The sequence below is a fragment of the Trematomus bernacchii genome, unplaced genomic scaffold (genome assembly GCF_902827165.1).
Source record: "Trematomus bernacchii unplaced genomic scaffold, fTreBer1.1, whole genome shotgun sequence".
Lineage (NCBI taxonomy): Eukaryota > Metazoa > Chordata > Actinopteri > Perciformes > Nototheniidae > Trematomus > Trematomus bernacchii.
In genome coordinates, this window is record NW_022988050.1 from 8,182,126 (window position 1) to 8,203,363 (window position 21,238).

The 21,238-nt window shown below is 38.1% G+C and overlaps 1 protein-coding gene across 13 annotated transcripts in view; it reads right to left on the reverse strand.

Annotated features, from left to right (window-relative positions):
• LOC117473796 (calcium-activated potassium channel subunit alpha-1) overlaps window positions 1-21,238 on the reverse strand; it is a 78,483-nt gene that overhangs the window by 22,247 nt on the left and 34,998 nt on the right. For 7 of the 13 annotated variants that reach the window (XM_034119683.1, XM_034119685.1, XM_034119681.1 and 4 more), the window contains exons 4-18: window positions 17,781-17,874; window positions 17,566-17,677; window positions 12,881-12,956; window positions 11,979-12,054; window positions 11,643-11,813; window positions 9,928-10,019; window positions 6,708-6,818; window positions 6,497-6,602; window positions 6,307-6,389; window positions 5,910-5,979; window positions 5,607-5,762; window positions 5,258-5,367; window positions 4,885-4,953; window positions 4,317-4,403; window positions 3,788-3,864 (exon numbers count right to left, since the gene is read on the reverse strand). In XM_034119683.1, coding sequence (XP_033975574.1) covers window positions 3,788-3,864; window positions 4,317-4,403; window positions 4,885-4,953; window positions 5,258-5,367; window positions 5,607-5,762; window positions 5,910-5,979; window positions 6,307-6,389; window positions 6,497-6,602; window positions 6,708-6,818; window positions 9,928-10,019; window positions 11,643-11,813; window positions 11,979-12,054; window positions 12,881-12,956; window positions 17,566-17,677; window positions 17,781-17,874 — 1,490 coding nt within the window. Of the gene's footprint in view, window positions 1-1,727; window positions 1,902-2,972; window positions 2,982-3,307; window positions 3,320-3,787; window positions 3,865-4,316; window positions 4,404-4,884; window positions 4,954-5,257; window positions 5,368-5,606; window positions 5,763-5,909; window positions 5,980-6,306; window positions 6,390-6,496; window positions 6,603-6,707; window positions 6,819-9,750; window positions 9,843-9,927; window positions 10,020-11,642; window positions 11,814-11,978; window positions 12,055-12,880; window positions 12,957-17,565; window positions 17,678-17,780; window positions 17,875-21,238 lie in introns of all 13 variants that reach the window. The other 6 variants (XM_034119679.1, XM_034119674.1, XM_034119673.1 and 3 more) reach the window with 4 other exon arrangements.

Here is a 21,238-nt window from a genome sequence, read left to right on the forward strand (position 1 = left end):
TTTCTTGCCCAAAAGCTGTTTCCCGTTCCTCTGCCCTGCCTGACACAACCTGCACTGGTGCACGGAGGTTTGTGTGAGTCACTTTTTTGGAGCCGTGAGTCCCACACATTCTCATTAGTACCTTATTTCAACCCCTTGCTTACAATAAAGGTCATGCATTGAGCTTAAGGCAGGACAGTGACATCAATGTTCAAACAGGGACCTTGCTGGTCCTGGCATCTGTCGCCTGCAATCGGAGGGCGCGAGCAGAGTCACAGGACTAACAGGCTAGCATCTGTCCCACAACGAGAGAGGAGGAGAGGAGCGGGGGCACTCGGCTGCCTGGTGGTTAGGAACTGTCAGGCTGAGTTTCATGACAACCGGTAGCACTCCAAAAATGAAAATGCAAACATAATTTCCATGTCAGGCTGCATAAGGCCTCTCTCCACGCGGCTCTCGCTCCGTGTCGACAGCGACTCGGGAGCTCGGCTGGAGCTCAGCTAGCCAGGCGATGCTCACAGCACATACCCCTGGAAGACATGTTGGGGGGGGGGGGGGGGGGGGAACGCCCTGAGACGTTCAACCACAACAGAATGGTCTTTGATCTAGAGATAATCACTAAAACTGTATGACAGTCTGCAATGTTTTCCAGCAAATTGTATCAACGCTCTGCAAACTGGAACATATTCTTCATGCCTTCTGCGATATATCAGAACAATTTAACATGCCCGCAGGGAATCACACTTAAGAATTTATATGCTGCTCAACTCAGTTTGTTTCTCTGAGATCATATGATCCAGCACTATTATATTGCCTGTTATTCCTCCTGCAGTCCAATACAAAACAGATCTTTTCTATTGCATATCCCATTTTGTAAAATTCAATAAATATCTTGAAAATTCAACGCCTTTAAAGCTCACAACTACAATCTCTTCTTTGCTGGCAATGAACGTGGGCCTGGTTTGAGAACTGAATATATTTAAGAAATTTCACCCTCAGTGGTTGTTGAAGCTTTTGATCTTAATTTAATAAAACCAGTACATTAACCTCAATATGTACTGCTACCCTCAGAACATCCCCTCGGGCGCTCTTAAGCCTGCCTCTTCATTTTTAAATGAATTGTCAGTGGCGTTTATAATAAATATCTAAAATCCTATCCTGTCCGCCCATTCCTGGAGGGTACAGTAGGGAAATATTTGGTATGAATAAAATGTTATTTGGGTTATTCTAAAATAATTAGTTACCCTCTCCAGTGACATCATTATAGCTCTCGTGCACTCCTATTAAAACAAATAATCTGAAGAAATGCATTTGAATTCTTCAACAGGGTTCCCAAGAGATTTGTGGCGGGAATGCAAAGCGCAATGTCTTCTCAATAGGTTTGCGGGGTCACTGGAGGAGAAGCATATTATCTTTCAGAAGCTCATTTTTTTCACACTGGAAAAATTCACTATGACTGAGGTGATTTAAACTATAAGTCAATTTGAATCCACATTCTCTGACAAAACAACAGCAACACAGTACACTGGCATGCTTCACAACAGCTAAAAGTCACTTCGAAAGGGAGCAACACAGGGGGAGGAACACGAACTGACTGAAATCATAAAGACTCATAAGCAACATCTTTATCCATGACAGTGACGACGAAGCTGCTAGAGCTAGACAGCACACAAGCTAAAGACACATTGCACGGATAACACAGTGCATGTTACAGACACTGAAGAGCACATGTCATGGCGACAACTTACAGGCACGTAAAGTGGCTGAGCAATCATTAACAGAGACAGCAGAGAGTGGGATGTCGCGTCGAGGGGAGTCCATGTTACAACGCACATTAACTGGCATGCAAGAGCAGTCCCGCTCTGAGCGGCTGCAATCAAAACAACATGCCAGTCTGATTTTCTTGTAGGCGGCCGTCTTGGCTACAGTCACGGGTTCAGACGAGAGGAGAGGAAGAGCAGGTTAATGTAGAGGGTCGTTCTGGAGGAAGAGTGGACAAAGGCAAGACAGGACACAGAGGAAGGCTGCTGCTGGGATGCACAGGGTCGTAACAGCGTGCAAATGTCACAATTTGAATTTGGTTTATTCGATTTTGGGGGATTTCTAGGATTAGTTGGGGAAATAATGAAATCTTAAAATCATGTGGTTTAGGGGGAAAAAGTGACATGGGGGAAGGGGAGGTCATGACTTCTTTTTTAGGAACAGAAGAGACAAGAACTTCTATGAGTTCCATCTTGTTGACACACCTTAAATAATTGTAATGCTTTCTTTTTCAAACTGAGAAGTTAAACAGACATTTCTCTAACAAAAGGTCAAAGTAAATGTGACATTGTTTCTGGAATTAGAAATCCAGAAAGAATAAAAACAAATACAAGGTCCAACACTTGTTTGACAAGACCATGATCCGTTTGACATTCTCAAGTTGCACATACCCCATGACGTTGTTTTTTGTCCCAAAACTATGCTAGGACAGACTGTGCAACCACCTCAGTGAATGACACTGTTTTTGGGGTATGTTTCAGATAATACAATGGTTGTATCACTACAGTAAATGGTTCTCTTTTCCCATGCTGGTGATTTTTTAGCTCTGCTCTTCTTGCAGGGAAGTTGCATTGTTCAAAGGACTGTGGGGACATCTGGTGGTAAGAAGGAGTATTTATATCTTAAACAGGCATGACATCATCTGTCATGCTTTGTTTAGGGATGCTAAACTAAATACATTAGTATTTTAGGTATTGCATAGTCAGCTGGGTCTTTCAATAAAATTATTATAATATTTTTATCTATAAGTATATTTTTTAGTTTTTGAAAATTTGTATTTGTTTTTTTTATGTTTTCCTCGATTTGAATGTGACGTGCACATGTCAATAGGCAGAGGGATCCAGGCAGCATCAACCATTTTACATGCAACATTTACAGTACACTCAAACATATTGCTTCAGTCGGGGTAGCAGGCTGTGTTTTCGGAGGGGAAATAAATCCACACTACTCACAATATATCACTATAAAGTGAATTTTTAAGGAAAGTGTCAAGTTCCCAAGCAGCAGGAAGAAAATACAGCACATGTTAAGATTAGGTGTAAGTGGTAGCTGTGCTAAATCCAAGAGAGAGCGCAACAAAACGTTTCAAGACACACAATCCATCCAGGTACCTGTGGTGTTAACAGTCTCTCTGAATGCCTGTTAACATCACTAAGTTATCAATGAACTGGAACAGCTATTATGCAGAAGAAAACATAGCATACACCTACACATGCAAACAGACAAAATGCATATTAAGACTGTTTTCACGGGTGGTTTGAGAGAAGTAAACTAGCTTGTTTCTTACTTTTCTGTGTATCTATGAGAGGTGGGAATCATAAGGAAGAGAATATGCTAAAAAGATTAATCATCAACCAGAGACACGAAAAATAAATACTTGACTGATCAGTTCACCAAAATCGCACAGGATAAATCACAAACCTGACTACATTATTACTTGTGGAAAGCTGTGTTTTCTAATTATGCTGAACTGACTTATTAATGACAGCAAATGTTAATGTTATATAGAGGTCCAAAAGTGCAGCATTACAAGGGAGACTTGGACTGCACCTGTGTGTTTTGGCTGCAGAAAGAAATCCAATTACCTTTGTTCATGCACAAGTAACAGGACGTTAATAATTAATGCAGGAACTAATTGGTTTGGACACATGGCTATGTAGGTCATGTAAATACATCATCACACTGCTAGATTGATGCTAACTCAGTGCTGTGAAGAAATGTTACTGAAGTTAAACAATACAATGTTTTTTTTAATGCAGTCACTTACATTTCTTGCATCCACATTTCTTTATCCTTTTGGGATCACTTATGTCATCGTGGCAGGCTTTGCAGTAAAACAGGGCCCTGTGGAAGAAAAATAGAAGTCCCATATTAAAATGGTAGCAGATAACAAAACATCTGTGATCCCTGGTTTTCTAAAATAAGTCTCGAAAGTGTTTTAGGCATGAGTTGGAATGTGTTTAAAGTAAAACGTATTAAGTTATGTAGTAAGTTGCAAGCACTGGTAGCATGTGGTCCAACCCACCAGACTAACCAAACAAACCTCCCCTGCTACTTGATTCTCGCAAGCAATAAATCCTATACTTGTTGCAAAAATCATTAGCTAACAAAAAGCTAGCAACATGTCAAGCTTATAGTCATATTGTACGAACTGGTAAAATGCAAACAACCCCACCAACAACTTGCTAGCTAACAACAACCAGCTATCAACATGTTAAGCTAAGTAGCATATTGTAAGGTTTACAACACTGTGTAGTTTTACTTTTAGACTCTGTATCTCAGGTCCAATGTATTACCTCTTTACTTCTTTGGCATCACTGGCAATGAAGAAGCCCAATGTCCCCTCCTGCATTTTCACGTGGTTTCCAGGGTTTATCAGGGTGCTGCAAGGATTTATAGACCAAAGTTGTCACAACAGAAAGTTAAGATCACAGAATTGACTGAGCAGTGACACACGCTGGCAGGATCCATTTCCCCCGCTCATTTGGCACGATAGCTTCTTTATTAAACTAAGTTGATGAAAGCAGATAGCAGTGACACCTAAAAGAGTGGAACATTTGCAGTATAAAAACCACTAAACACAATAAAAGCTTCAGCTGTGTTTAAAGAAACCAACTGCCACCTTCCTCATGAATTTGTCAGGATGTTATCAAAATGCCTCTGATGTCTGTGAACAAACTAATTTAGACACCAATTTAGCACATTTTGTAAAGCGGCTTGTGTTTGCAGTCAAACAGAGGAGCTGATTCAAAGTAGCTTCATCACTGAAGGTAAATGCCGACAGCAAACACACCTGCGTGTTGAGGTTTTTGCATCCATGAATTTTAATGACTTTAACCAAACACTGTGAACACATCCACTTACCTGCACTCCCTTTGATCAGACTTGTACTCTATAGCTATCAGTAGCAGCTTTAGCTTCACATAGCAGAGTCTGCAAAAGAGAATAACAATATAATTAGACTTAACGCACGGTAAATATTTGTAGTTTTGCAAAAAATCGTCTTAGCATTTAGTGCCACCTTTTTCTACTTAAGAGGTCTGATTTATTAAAGCTAAAATGTACAAATGCAGGTGTTTATCATAATGAAAATATGGCCATTCATGGATTTTAAGAGAAATTGCTCATACACATATGGAAGCCACAGAGTGCCAATCGCAAAACATAATAGGTAACATAGAGGGAATCAGAAGAAAAGGCCACAAAGCATTTCAAATCTTTGTTTCTGTGTACTTACTCGCAAATGACAGGGAAGGACATGCCAACGAAGGCACTCGACAGGTACTCGGTGTACATCTCATTGGCCACTCCTTCTAGGTAATACTTCTGCCATGTGTCCTCCTCAATCTATAACAAAGATTTAACACAAAATACAAACAGCTTTGTACCATTACGATGTTTTATTTAATTAAAACATTTATTTATATGTTTGTACACGTTCCTCCCCACCCAGTCACCAGATGTAGAACATGAGCCTCATCTGGGACAATCATTATTATATATTTCTACTACAACTTTTTCATGGCCAACTTTACGTCTGAACTCAATCCAGTGATCACAGATGGCTGAATATTAGCTGTGGCTACCTTGATGAAGGACCTCATGGAGAAGAGGTTGGCCAGCATGGTGGAGAGGCCCTGAGCCAGGCAGCTCTGAGCGATGAAGCCCAGCTTCAGCTCCGCAAGGCAGATAGCATCGTCTCCCTCCTTCCAGTTCCAGCTCGGGATGTTCAAAAGGTGGGCCTGAACACAGAAAAATGTATACACTTGTTCCAAAATGTAAAATGTAGGCGGACAAAAGGTTAAACAATAAAAATATCCAAAATATATAACAACCAAACATGATAACGTATGAATATAACATAAGCAAAAGCAACAGATTTTACCAACCTTATTGTGGTACTGCAACATTTGAGTGATTATTCTGATCTTTGGATGGTAGTTCTTGATAGATATTACTCTGATGCATGACAGAAATGACAAAACAAAATCAGAACATTTCAAAACAGTTTTCCTAACTTCCTGGCATGTGGTATCATTCTTAAACATAACAACCTCCTACAAATTAAAAAAACAATTTTTTATCATTTATATTATTAACTAAATCCAGAGCTGGCAATCATTTATGCCTATAGATTTAAAACTGTTCGAGTCAAAGAAAATAAAATTTCTGTAACAGATTCATATTTTCTCTCTTTAGGCTTTATCATTGAACATGTTTACTTATACATTTCTGATTGAATTGTTCTCCTTAAACCCAATAAAATAACTTAATCACAGGGTTTACCTCATGATGTTGGATGCATCCTCAGCATCGGGGTCAGCACAGTATTTGTTGGCTAAGATTAAACAGGCATCAGCTGATTCGATCTGGAATAAAGATCACACACAGCAAACACACATCAGTAAGTATAACCTTTAAAGACAGCACAGTTTCCCTCTGAGCCACAGAGGACAAAGTATGATCTGTCACTTACCTTAACTCTGGCCAGGTCGTGTGGGTTCAGAACAGATCCTTGGTAAAACTCCACTTGAGTGAAATGACGCTTGAACAAGGCTTCCAGCTCAAGATTAGGGGAAATACTGAGAGATAAAAAATAAACACTCTTAAATCTGAAGAGGAATATCATTTCCTATCTCCAGAAGATTTTTTTTCATGAGGAAGGAAATGTTCTGTTTTTTACTTACTTATGAAGAAAAACAATTTCTACATTGACATCATCCCTGTCCTTGTGTAGGAAGTCTTTTAGAAAGTTGGACACACTCTCAAGTGTTATATGACCACAGACCACGATGTGCCTGGAAAATGAGTGGCAGAATCATAATGAAACTAAAATGTAGTCAGAATAACATTTAACAAACAAACACGCACAGGCACACACACACATTGATGTTTCATCTTCATCTGTGTCCTGGAATCAAAAGGTAAATCTGAGATGAGAGAGATGTAATGGAAAAATAATCACTACCGTTTGTATTTAGGTGATTGAATTGAAATAATAAAAACTATGTTACAGGAAGGATGTTTCATGTTCCTGTCGTGACGAGAGAGGGCTGAATGAGAAGGTCAGAGAGCACTGTGGATTTCAGTATGAGATTATAAAGGATCAGAGTTTACTTAGATGGAGATTATAAAATCAGCACACAGTTTATCTCAATTCCCACATTATCACAGATCCTTTATGCAAGGAACCCAGTTTATGTTTATTACTTTATGTATAGTAACACATGTCTGACTATATATTGTTACTAAGAACATTATTTCAGATTTGTGTGATAAACATTTCATCTTGCTTTACTGCATTGAAGTTTTTTGGCTTCAATGTACAATAAATACATATTTTCACCAGTTGTTTGGCTAATTTGTAAAGGAAAATTGATGAGTACACATTGAGTATTGATGCTGATGACATCAAGTAGACATGATGGAGGAGAGGGAAATAGAAAAATAATGATGCATTAATATAGAAATCTAAGGAGCTACAATCAAAACAGAGCGATAAAAACTACATCTCCAGACTTTCAAAATGTTGCAAAACTTTAGATCTTCGCTACTATGTAAGCTGATAAAATAATGAGTCTACTGTCAGACAGATATTCGAGTGAGTAATTCTCACCAAACACAAACAAACTAATCGTTTCAAATCTACTAGTATGTTGTAACTTCGTTGAAACATTTTCAATTCACCAATAATAAAAAAAAGTAGACAAAATAACAAATACAAAATTGTACACGATACACAAGAAAAAAACGATTTTTCTATTTATTTTTTTAACAAAAGAAGCAAGGATTTGGTTTAAGAGAGTTTCCCAAACCAAGTCTGACTTCTTCCAAACTAAGTGAACAACCACAAAAGCATGCTACAACAAGCAGTTGTTTGTTTGGAGGCATCAAGCAGAATCTCACTATCTTTAGAAACAGCGGCAGATCTTTGGACACTAACGTGTATTATGTGTTAAAGGAATAGTAAGACTTTTTGGGAAATTCACTTTTTCTTTGCCAAGTTGGATAAGATGATAGATGCTACTTTCACATCTGTGCTAAGCTAAACTAAGCTAGCTTATATTAGTCTAGCAGGGGAAAACAGATATTCTGGTTCACATACCAGCATCTTTGAATCTCATAAATCAACACATTGTATGTTATTTTAAACTTTAAACAAAAATACATGTAAAAATGACAAAGTTGTATTTAAATGGTGATTTACTTGCTAAGCTAAGCTAATGGCTTCCTGGCTCTAGTTAACTGGTTATTCTACAGACATGACAGTTGTATCGATCTTATCACCCTACTTTCAGCAAGAACGTTAAAAAGTGTGTTCACCAAAATGTCAACTATTACTATAAACTCAAGATAAATGTTATTTAGTCCTGCGGGTGTAGGTCAGACTGAAGATAAAGGCCAAGAATGTTCAGAAGCAAAGCATGACAAAAAACAAGCATAGCAGCACAAATGTTTCCAAGACAGAAAAACAAAATTCCAGAGATCGGCATGAAGCAAGCGATGGAATACAGGACTCTATGATTTTGAATCACTTCATTAGAAAATAATGAAATTCAACATCATAAATGTGTTATTGTGGCTTCATCAATCTCAATAACTTTGTTTAAAAATAGCGTTTTTTCATAAATTCACCACATTTAAGTTTAATTTCTTAAAAAGAAAAATCCCTAATTACAGTACTTCTAAATTCACTAAAGTGTACTAGGGTAAGGTATTAATTTTGCTAACTATTAATCCGTATGTTCCTTTGATGTGATGACTGCAAACACTTGACTTACAAACACAAATTTGGCACAAATGTACATTGACAATAAGCAGCATCATTACAAGTAGGACACCACAAATCATGTAGGATTTTCTCTTAAAATAAAAGGAAACAGGAATTGCGATACACCTGTGAACTGGTGTGATGGGGGTGATCACACCAGTCTATTTTGGTTCTGAAATAAAGTTGTTTTTCATGCACAGTAAAATATCACTCTGTTGATAATTATATTTTATATTTTTTGACTTTTAAACCAATGGCTGGTTAAAAGTTTAATCAGTGTCAAAAATGACTGCTCAAGTTATTGAAAAATATATGTAAAAATAATATATATAGTAAATATTTGTCCAACTGTAGCATAGATAATCACAATTATGGATTAGAGAGAAAACCCGACATGTGCCATCTTTAAACATGACAATAACAATATGTACATGATTACGCAGCAAAAATATCCATCCTTAAGTCATGATTGTCTCTTGAGGTCTCAAAAAAACGAAATTAATGTGTCTGGTGATAAAAAATTACTCAAATAAACGCCTAATCAGAGTTTAGTCTTTGAAATGCTTTTCCCTATATCAAACATTTTCTATTGATAATGTAACTTTTTTCGATGGTTCAAAATCAGGTCAAAAGTATCCAGTTTACCTTAAAAGAGAGCCTTTATAATTCAATAACAGACAAAAATAACTTGTTGGGATAGAGATTTTTTGCAGTGTAAAAGCAGACATTCGTCCATGACATACAGCAATGACAGCTTGGACACATAAAAGCAGCAGCAAAACAGTGAATTAAAGTCTACACATTAATCATGGCCAAGTTCTTCAGTCACAGTGTGACTTTAGTGCTAATTGAGATCATTACATCTCAAATGACAGTTTCATAATGTCTATGAGAGAGTCACTTTAGTCACACAACCACACCAATAAAAGTTAGCTGTTTTTTTCATTTGTTTGACTTACTTTCTGCCTCTGGTCGAGTTATAACTCCCTCCATATTTCTTCCGATTAAGGATGAGAGCAGCAATTTCTGGCACGTAGCGAGCAAACATGGCCTACATGCATGAAAAAGAAAAAGAAAAAGGCATGCAGAGAAGGTTCTACTGCGGCGGAGGCAGTAGAGCCTCCTTTAATACTTACTTTCTCCCATTAACCGCACTATAGGAACCACCATATTTCTTGCGGTTTCCTATTAACTCTATGATTTCAGGGACGTAGCTCGCAAACATGGCCTAAGGAGAAGATAGGAGACAGAAGAAGAGACTAAAAAAAAGATAGGCAAAGAAGGGCAGGTCCTCTATTTCTACTTTAAAAGAAATCTGTCTCAAAGAGGAACTCTACTGTGTGCAGGAGAAGTATTAGTATTTATCCAGAAAAAAGAAAAAAAAAAGCTCATTCAAATTGGCCGTCTGAATGAAGCCTTAAGTTCAATCAGTTACATTCCAAATGTCGAGAAAAGTATGAATGTGAAAAAGGAAATCATAAGGCCAATATTTACGGATATTGGCAGAATATAGGAGAAAAATGACAGCTGATGAGTGGTATGTCAATCTGCGATAGAAAAATAGAAAAAATTAAGAAAAAGCCTTATGTGCCATGTTTCGTCCAACAAACACTTGTCAGGTTGATTTGAAAAGCACAGCCCAATGGATGGCAGACATTAACTCTACAAAACTGCTCTGACTGTGGTTAAAAGGGAATCAAGTTCTATTTTGCAGATTTGACTAAGAGCTAAATAAACATGTTGAATCGTCATGCCTCTCTGTGTTTCTGAGCAAAAGGTTATCCTGTTTAGTTCATGTAGGCTCAAACCACAAGAAAATTAATCTACAGTCGTTTAACACTGAATATATTTTTTTACCGTTAGGTTTCTTAAAATTCCAAAAATGTTGTTATTCCAGACTTTCAGACAGTAACTAATATATTTCGTAAACATTTCTTCCAGCTCTTAATTTAAGATTCTGTGTAATTCAACACGAAGGTTAATATTATAATTAAAGCCTGCTGCACTGTTCAATAAGATTCAATATTATATAAATTCAACTTCTCCCTGCAAAATGTGATATCTTTTAAAGTTTTCCATTATTTAAAATATAATTCTGATGATTCGACCCATGTTTAGCTTTACACCATCATTTTGTTTGTACTGTCAGATGATGTCAATTGTGTCTTGCTCTATATGAGATTGACTTGAATCAGATATTTTACTGATTAAAAAGGTAACTTTGGCTTTCCATGGAAATATTAAACGTACAGTATCTCTCTTTTCACCTTATTAAAGTGTTTCATCATGCTTTTTAATCCCCCCGATTAAAACTTTATGATCCGGATAACTGGGTTTTCTAAAATATCTTCGGCTACAGGTACGGATTTTTTCTGTAACATTAAGGATTTAGTTCATCCTTTTACAAATCTTCACCTGATGCAATTTCTTGCCTATAATAGCTTTTAAATACGTGTTAGCATAATAAGCTAATGCTGCTATACATCCATCCAGCTAGGTCATGAGAAATCATCGCTGAAACAATGTGTTTGTTGGAAAGAGGGAGGGGGGGCAGGAGGGTGGAGCTACCTGAAACCGCAATACTTTTAAAGTTAATAACACATTCTTCAATATTACATGTCATATATGAATTAATAAACAACAGAATAGAACTCTTCCTAATTTAATGCTGCAATACTGCAGACAACTGATACAATAGATGACATGCAACATACTGTGGTAAAGTGGAGAGCCACAAAAACACCCCTATGTAAACAACAGGTGACGGGCGTCCTGAACAACACCTGTCGGGTGTGATGATTGGTTGCATGGAGGATTCTAAGCAGGAAGAAGTAATGAGAGGGATTTTTACCAAACCGCCAAGGATGAAGAAGACCATAAACAGGCGGCCCAGGGTGGTTTTTGCATAAACATCTCCATAGCCCACAGTGGACATAGTAACCATGAGTAAGTAGACACATTCCCAGTAGGAAAGTGCTTGGGAATTCTGGAAGTTTTCCCAAGGATCCCCTGAGTTTTCCACCTGGAAAAAAAGGTAGAGGTTTGAACAACAACCAAATAACCCAAAATAAGTCAATAGAGAACACAGAAATAGAGAATCTCGACATTGCAATTATACTACTTGAGCAGCCATTAGCAACAACACCAAAATGCTTTCCCATTAACTCAATGGCTGCCACTAACTTACCAAGTGAATGAATCCTGCCGCAGTTAGCCACGTGCTTATGAAGATTGAACACAGGTTTACCAGCTTTATCGAGTTGCTATTTCAAAAAGAGCGGAACAAAAGTTATTCATTATTTGATATTTGCCTTGTTGAGTACATTGTGTTTGAATTTAAAAATTGATAAAAAACTTGATTTAACAAAAACCTAGCATACTAGCTCCCTGCAATGATTGTTTATGTTATAAAAAATACCCATGCATTTAGGGAAATGTTCTCCTCACTATGAATGTGAGATTTTCTTAAAATAATAAAGACCATGGCCGTTTCTCAATGTCGAGTAGAGCTGCTGCAAAGCCACTATTTCAAGTATAATACGTCATCGAGTGGCGCCGAATGCTGGGCATTTAAACGGCATTTAAACAGTCCTTCGGCGCCACTCGATGACGTAGTATACTTGAAATAGTGGCTCTGCAGCAGGTATACTCGACATTGAGAAACGGCCCGAGTCTTAATGTGGAAGTGACCTCTGTCCTCTCCTACTTTGTGTTCTGGTTTTACCTTCATCTGAATGAATGAGAGAGGAGATTATTCTCAAGCATTTTGTTACGCTGTAAGCTTTGCCTGACATCTGTGCAAAAAGCTTTAATTCTGAACAGCGAGGAGACAAACAGAAAGCTATCTCGCTTAAGACTCCGTCATACGAGTACGCGTAATTGTAGTACCAAGGAGTAAACTTTATATCAATTTACCAAACCTAATGATCATGCACATTTTCAGGCAAAACATTGCAACAGAGCTTAAGTTCCCCCTTCAAAAAAACAAACCTATCCATGCAAACATCCATATCACGTTCCATGTAATATTTACACATTATAAACAGTTTGCTACAATGGGAAAAATATGAATAATTTAAGTAAACTCACCTTGTCTTTAGTATATTCAAAAACTGTAAAATTTCTGAGAACTGTATCAATCTTAAGGCCCTTAAAAACCTTAAGCCTGTGAGAAAAAAGACCACAAAGCAGTTATCAGAGATGATCAATAACAATTTGAACAACATCCAACGCATTTCGACGGTGGTTTAAGAACACCATACCTTTCAGAGCTTCATCCATGTTTATCCACTTCATTGAACTCATTTTGATAAAAAGGTAAACTCCGACTAACCAAGCAACACTGAGCCTCACTGTATCATAAAATAAACGTTGTGAAATAGGTAAAAAAATCTCGCTTCACAAACTGACACAGTTTTTTTTATCTAAGGAGCCTCGCAGAGCACCAGCATCTACCTGACAAACTCATTCCTGCTGGGAAAACTCTGATCAGACGAGATAGAAACCTGGATTAAAGACAGGTGGACGCTGTCGCAGCAAACTCAATGATTAAACGTGACCTACATTTGAGGGTATCTTTGGGGGGAAAAAAACTTGTGCCTCTTGCCAAGAGTTCAAGGACGGCTAAACACAAACAACAACAACAGTGACACACCAGCCTGAGCTCCTGTACATGATCACTGATTGACTCTATCATATCATCATGTAAGCTATATACCTTAAATCACAACCTTATCATAAGCAGTTTACCAGTTTCTGTCAAAAACAATTGTGATTATTAACACAGATATCACAATCTCCAATTAAAACATACCTCATAAAGTCAAATACACTTTTGCTTGTTATTGTTAAGTACAATGCACTTAACTAAATGAAACATAACATAGGAGTTTAAAAGCCAAATGACTCATAGATGTGACTCAGTTAGAAAAAAGCCACTGCAGTGTCGGGGCTGCATTAACAATTAAAAGCCAACTCAAGCCAAGTGAAATCCATCTCTGCATGCTTCAATCGGGGGGGGGGGGGGGACATTTCCCTGCTGGCATTGATTGTGAGTGTAAATGCCAAATGACACAAATCAAAGACGTTACGGGAAAAAATGTAGCCTGAGAAATATAAATACATAATCTTTTAGGGAATGACGTGAATCATCGTGTGCCTGGCCAGAGCTCGTTTTTCATTTCAAGTGAGCGTTTGCCAGATGGGGGGGCATAATACAGAGCAAATCCTGATCCTGAACCGGCTCCAGCTGGAGTCCAGAGCCCTCTGGACTCTCCAGCCCTCAGCTTTATGGGAGATTCCCCTCATTCACACGTTCTGCAGGTCTTACCCCAGTAGGAGATTACATGAAAGCATGAACTGAGGCTGTGGCAGATGCCGTCCTCGTCCTCTTTCACGCTGACCTGCCCGTGGGTCGTCCTGACCCTGTAGCCCTTCTTGAAGAGCTCCCCGGTCGATTTCTTTCGCCTTCTTGTGTGAGAAACCGTCTGAGAGTGTGTGCCTCCATCGGGCCCCCTGTACGTTAACATCTTTGTAGGAATCATGTCTGCAAGTTACTTTGGGTAGACACTAAAAAAAAAGAGTCCAAAATCTGCTTCACATCCACATCTTTGCTATTCTGCATTCACGTTGCCAGCTTTCATGAAAAAAAATGATATGATCCTCCTCCAAAAGAAGTGAAAAGATACAGGAGCTTTCATGTTGTGTCCATCCAACAGGTCTGCGTCAAAGGAGTCTTTATGAAGAAGCCTTTATATTTGTTTTACCTCAGACCTATAGCATCCTCGCTGTGATCAGGAGTGTTCAGCGAGCTTAAAGCAAACCCTTTTCCCATCAGGATATTAGAGTGTAAGCTCCTTTAGGATTCATCCAGGGAAAGGAAGAGGCCAGACAGCGAGTCGGTCCAACAGCTCGCTCCACAATTCCTATAACCCCGCAACTGCTCCCGACAAACCAAATGTCATTCTCTAATCTTGGACAAGAACAGCATGTCTCGCCTTTATAGCCGGAAACAAGTCATGTGAACGACCAGCAAAGCTGTTTATGGAAAAATTACAAGCTTTGGTAATCTTTGTGTTTTTCTATGGATTTAGTGCTTCTGCAATAATCCCTAAATTAATCACAGATTATGTAATAACCGCTATTGTAGTCAATGTTACATCTAAATGCGCAGCATGACAAATGTCACAGCAAAGAGAGGAAACACAACAGCTGATGTAAATCTATATCCTCAAAGTCCATTTAATCCGAAATGTGTAACATCTTTTTATATACAGTATGTCTCACTGATGTAAAAACACAAATGCCCTTAATTAAACTATAGTAATTAGAAAGGGGTAACATATTTGGATTCATATGCAGTTTTTCATAAAGTGAACTGTCTCAGATATTAACTCTTTAGTTCCCAGGTCCTACAGTTTAGGGAAACATGTATGCTACTTAGTACTAATTATAGATAAAAGAGATTCAGTGTTTAAGTAAGGTATAATATGAGCTGCTGGCAGAGCCTAGAGCAGTGATTCCCCACCTGGAGGTCAGGACCCCCAAAAGGTTCACAACATAATCTGATTAGCAGAATGGAAATTTTGTTTTTACTACACACAGTTATGTTAATCTTTCAGGCCCTCCATTAATCTGAGCTGTTTCATGTTGTTTTATTTATAACATGCTTTTTGAAATCCCTCTTTATGAACTGTGAGATTTAGTGTTAGTTGAACACAAAGAGCCTCTTTTTTAAGAGTTTTAAACTTCAGCTCAGAGAAAAAGAGTGGGCATGAAGAGATTCATATCTTATCTGGGAGAGTTATGATCCGTTTGTCTCATAATATTTGCACTTGATTATTTTCACAGTCAGAGATAAATGTTCTGCTTGTATTTGACCCCTGAAGCACGGCCGAATAAACTACCGAGTTCAGATTTTGCAGTAAAAAAGTATTATCGCACATGAAGCAACTGCATGTTGTTTCGCCATCTTCTATGCAACATCAACAATGTGCGTACTGCTCTCACCCTACCCCATGCCTCAATGTTAACAATGTTAGCACGAGAGAATATTAGCACATACGGCATGTGTGTCGACATGTTCAGACAGCAGGATTGGCCGACTGGCAGAGCGCCCGGTGAAATGTGGAGTTTGATCAGAAGAGGGAGTCGGACAGCTGCGAACAGATGCTGCTGAGCTGGGCATGACCTCGTCACTTGTTCGACCTCGGTTCAACTAAACAGTAAATAAGTCACTAATCCTGCACGACCCACCGCTCCCTGACCATATTGACCGAAATTATTTCTGACAAAATTATTTCCTGTTCTAAAAACAACCGGAAATGTCCGTTTATTGTTTCTGCTTCATCCTAACTTGAATAACAAAAATGTGTTCGAATCAATAAAATATAATACTGTTTTGGACACAATACAAAAGAAAGTATTGGGTAAGTGGTGCATGTTGTTTTGTGCAGTCTGCATGAAGTGAAAATAAGAGAACTGTGCAGGGTGCATGGATCCCAGAGCCAATATGCATGAGAATTATATAAAAAAAGACGAAATCTGAACAAAAAAGCACACATGTTAAAATGTTGCATATAAATTGTCCATAGGAAAACACAGAGATTGACCTAATGACAAAACTGAATGCAGCGATGAGGAGATTAAATCAATAAAAAGAAAAACATCAAGTATCCATTCACTTGAAAGTAAGCACCTTTTGCTACAGAAAGCAATATAACGGCCAGGAACAATGTATCGTAACTATCATTGTAATTCAACCGACAATGACATGGCCAATCTTCACTGCTGCCAAAATCAACACAATACTGTTATACTCTCCTATGTCCACTAGATGGCACCAGGTACCAGCACTAGCTAGTTCTACTTGTATTGTTGTCACACCATAAGTCACAGTACATCAGCCTAGGGGAAACACTCCGACACGTTATGGAACTGTACCTAACAAACTGTCATATTGACTCTAAAGCTGAGGGTGTTCATTGCTGGTGTTAGCAACACGGCAGGCTTGTACCTCGGCTGACAAGAGAAGAAAACGAAGCTATAAAAACCTGTAATGCAGCAAAATAAAGCTCCCCCTTAATCCTGTAATTCCTCACAGACCTTTCTGAGTGATGAGTTTCACACATTTAGGAGATTGGCTTCTATTCAAGCCCTCTACAAAGCCTATTACCATTTTTATCCATTGGGGTATTTCAATCAATCATAGCTTGAATTCATCCGAGTGTTAGTGCAGGTGTGCTGGAGAGGTGAAGGGCATGTGAACAAAACCTGTGGAACAAAGGCCACTGCCTACAACACATGACCAAAGACATGGAAGGGATGACATCTCCATTCAAATCAACTTGCATAAGTGAACATTAAAAGGGCACACCAGATGACAGCCATACCATATTTGATAGTGTTGTCATGCGATCGAGCATTAGTTTGACGAGTAAAGCAAATAATGCTTCTTAATCGCCATGCTTTATAGTTTTCATGCTGGAGAAACATTTTTAATTTATAGCAATAGTGAGGATTGTTTGGACTGTGTCATGCAACGTCCAAAAAAAGTTACATCTGTGACAAAATTATCAAACTTATGTGGCTGATATTGCAGCTGTGCCGTGAAATACTTGGTGGTTCTCTTTTTGCAGCTTTAGTGGTGTGCTGAGATTATCTGGTGCGTTCACTGACAGCTGTTAGACCCGTTGTATCCACCAGGAGGCAGCACAGCCTCCCTGGAAATAAAAAGCCCAGAGATCCACTGTAGGCCTGTTTATCAGCATCCTTACCCAGCCAGCTCCTGTTCAGATACACCGACACAAACACCGGAGGAACTGTGAAGAAGTCCACCACCGAGTTCACCTCCAACCAGAACCACAGCTTGTCGTTGGCAGCAATGAACTGAGGGAGATAAAGGGTTACATGTAAGATTCACACGGTACACTGACAAGAGTAAATAAAGATGGGAACAATTTTGAATGTTCGCAACTTTAGCTTTACTTACCCGGAGGCCGAAGTACAGCAAGAAGAACACGTTGAACGCCATGTCGATCTGCAGCGTGAAGTCTTTGTAGAAGTTCTGACACGACTCGATAGGACTAAAACACAGAGAGAGAAACACAATGTATATTCATATTGTACACATAGTGGTGGAGAAGTGAGGAAAGGGGTGGTAAAATGCATATATTTATTCAAAAATAAAGCATAAAAGATGCATTCTTCACTTGCTCTTTTCCAAAGAAGAGGAACTGAATTATTGAAAGAAGTGCAATAATTGGTATTTCTCCAATGTTTTTTCTGCAGAGAAAGGACATGCATTTATTGTCACTCAAGCAAACTCTTGTAGAGACGCCCGATTAACCCTTAAATAACTGCAACAAAATCTATCATATTCCAGGTGCTATATCACATAATGAAAATGGTGCCATTTTCCGATCTCATAGACAAAATTTCAGGAAGAAATTAAATCAAACATGATGGAAATGCAGAGCAAAAGCAGTAGTTTAAGGGTTAAATGCATGCAGGGTTCATGTCTTCTTTTATGAATCAAGCAGCCATAGCAAATGCTAGCAATGCAGTGAAGTCTCACCCTCAAAAAGCTTGTATCTGGCACAAAGAATTCAAATAAAGAGAAATAATTAACCAAGTAAATGTGACTGTAAAAGGTTAGTAGGTGGATACAAATGATGAACTGGAAGATAAAATATTTTTTTTCCAAAATATTATTAACAACTAAATGCAAAAAACAAGGGGGTGACAGTTAAGGGGAACATATATTTGATTAAAATTGAATTATTAATCATTTATATGAATAGTTGAGTTAGAATGAAGACTTTTATGTCTGGTTTATCGTGAGTTGATCAATTAGTGGCCAGTAAATGAATGTGAAACAATTCTGCTAATTGATTAAATGTTTCAGTTGTTTATCAAATCAGAACATTAAATTGTGCCATCTTCTGAATTGTGAAAATCTACTCTTGTTTTTAGGTTATTTGGGAAATAATGATTAACAGGATAGGAAAGCATAAAAAACATACAGTAAATCAGGAATACATTGTGATTTCTTTGTATTTTTTGGGGTGAATTATAGGATAATATGTCATCAGTCATACAAATGAATCTGAGAGGGAAAAGTGACTCTTTGGTTAAGTCTTTAATATTCATGGACATATCCAACCCCTAATGATGGGCAACACATATATATATTGCTTTGTTAAACTTGTTTGGTAACTTACGTTACGTAACGTTTTTATTATTTATTAAAATTAAGGTTTGAAATCACTCCCATAAAGCAGGTTATTGTCAACCATGGCTTTCTGCTCCTAAACATTTTAGTGCCAATCAGATCCGTCTCATACATTCAGTTTATTTCATACCTCTGTAAACTCTCACTCACCATCTCCACTAACACACACCACATTACTCAACATCTACCCAGTGCTGTTTAATACGGTTCGGATTAAAGCAAATAGCTTTTGTTATGTAAAATAATCTAATAAATTCAGTTTGATAAAACTCTGTCGTGCTAGAGTTGGAATGAGGTAACATAAAAAAAAACCTCTGGGATTATTCTGAACCGATCTGATGCACTGTACTGACACTCAGGTCAGTGATGTGATGAGGGAGACTCAAAACGTCCTCATCGCCCTCAGCCAGTCCTGAGGCTAATCCGGGCAGTATTTATAAAAATCCTTTGTATTTAGCCAACACAAGACAATTTAAGATCTTTGTCATTGCATCTTAAAAGCAAAACAATCCACATCACCACAATCCACATCATGTAACTGATGATGTAGAGAAAACTCAATGTTTTTACTGTACTCTAATAAATATTTGGCAACTATTCCTCTTCCAGTAGCATCTTAGCATCTCTTTAGGAAGCTTGCTATGATTTTTCCAACATTTGTTAAACCCAGGAGGAACATTTGACTTAACTGTTACAATCAATTCAGGGTTAGGTTATATGGCTAACATTTCTTATACTGATATAGATCATTTCACATTCTCAATAATCATATCACAATATAGCATGTTTTCTGGTAAGTCAATAAAAAAATAATAATATTGAAATATATTCAGCTATACACTGTTGTTTTTTTTATTGTGATGTAAGACAAAACCGTCTTCTTAAAAAGATTTATTCTGTTTTTTTTGTATGTGCTTGTTGTTATTATTATTTTAGACGTTGTAATTGTGTCTATCAGGATTTCCTCGTATATATAATTGAATTAACGCTTCAGTTAAAAAAGTATTAATTATATTATTAAATCTTGCCTCTTAATTTTAATTGTCTTGCGCATGGATAATTACTCTGGAAAATAACCGGTCTTCTTTAAAGCACCTCCAGGTCCCTATAGGTTGGATGGTTCTGCCCTCATTCACTGTAATGACACGTCAGCCCGCCAAATCTCTGCCATAGCAGGGTGACAGACCATATAGTAGGCCGACCTGACTGCTAAATAATTGAGTTCCAGTAGACCTGGTTTGGAAAAGGACTAAGCCTGTTATGGATCAGAGACCCTCCCTGCTCAAAGTCCCTCTCTTCCTCATTCAATAAAGACTCAGATCAAACAGGACGAGGAGACCTTCATGTTGGCTGATGGCACCGCACGTGATTTACAACCTTGATAGTCAAGAAAAGCTGAATCCACTGAAAGTGAAAGATCACCCGGACCAGGTTTTGTTTTAAATGTGTTAAACTGTAATTCTCTTTTTCTCCATGAGGCATAATAAACCCCTACGATGAATAATAACGTGTTTGATGACAATACATCTGTTATAAGTGAACTACTGTACAAGATATAAATAAAAATGGCCAGGCTGTAGGTTTGTAAGCTTAATGTTTTTTTGCCCGCCAGTGGCTAAAGAAATCAATGAATGAAAATGAAGCAAGAAAATATATCCTTAAGAAGAGTCTGACTAAGATTTCAACACCACTTTTAAATACTCAGATTGCTCAGTATCACTGCTGAGTTTGACACCCAGCTCTGCTTTAACATTGATGAAACAACAAAGGACAGTGTGTCCTACAAATCAAACGAGACTACGTGGAAGCACAGGTTGAAAAGTTAGACACAGCTACAGATTCATTATCTCTGTGATGCCTGTAGCTCTAACTGTACTGAAACTTAGAGGGTCTTGCTTTGTTGACGTCTCTCTGTGTCACTTGCAGCCAGGTTGTCCCCGCCCATCATACGACAGCCACAGCAGCCCGCAGGACTAACTACAGGAAAGGCTGTATCTGTTACAGGGTGCTGCCACTTACAAGCATGGAAGAAAGCAGCTAACTGGCAGCTCTTTCTTTAAGTTCAGGGCTTGTTGGGTTGACAGGTAGTGAAAAAAAAAACACTATCAGAATAATAGAAAGCCCTGGACAAGACTGAATTGAACTGGGACAAAGAGCCTGGTGTATGAATATGAATATAAGTCATCGAACAGGTGCTGCTGCTTCATACCTCATTG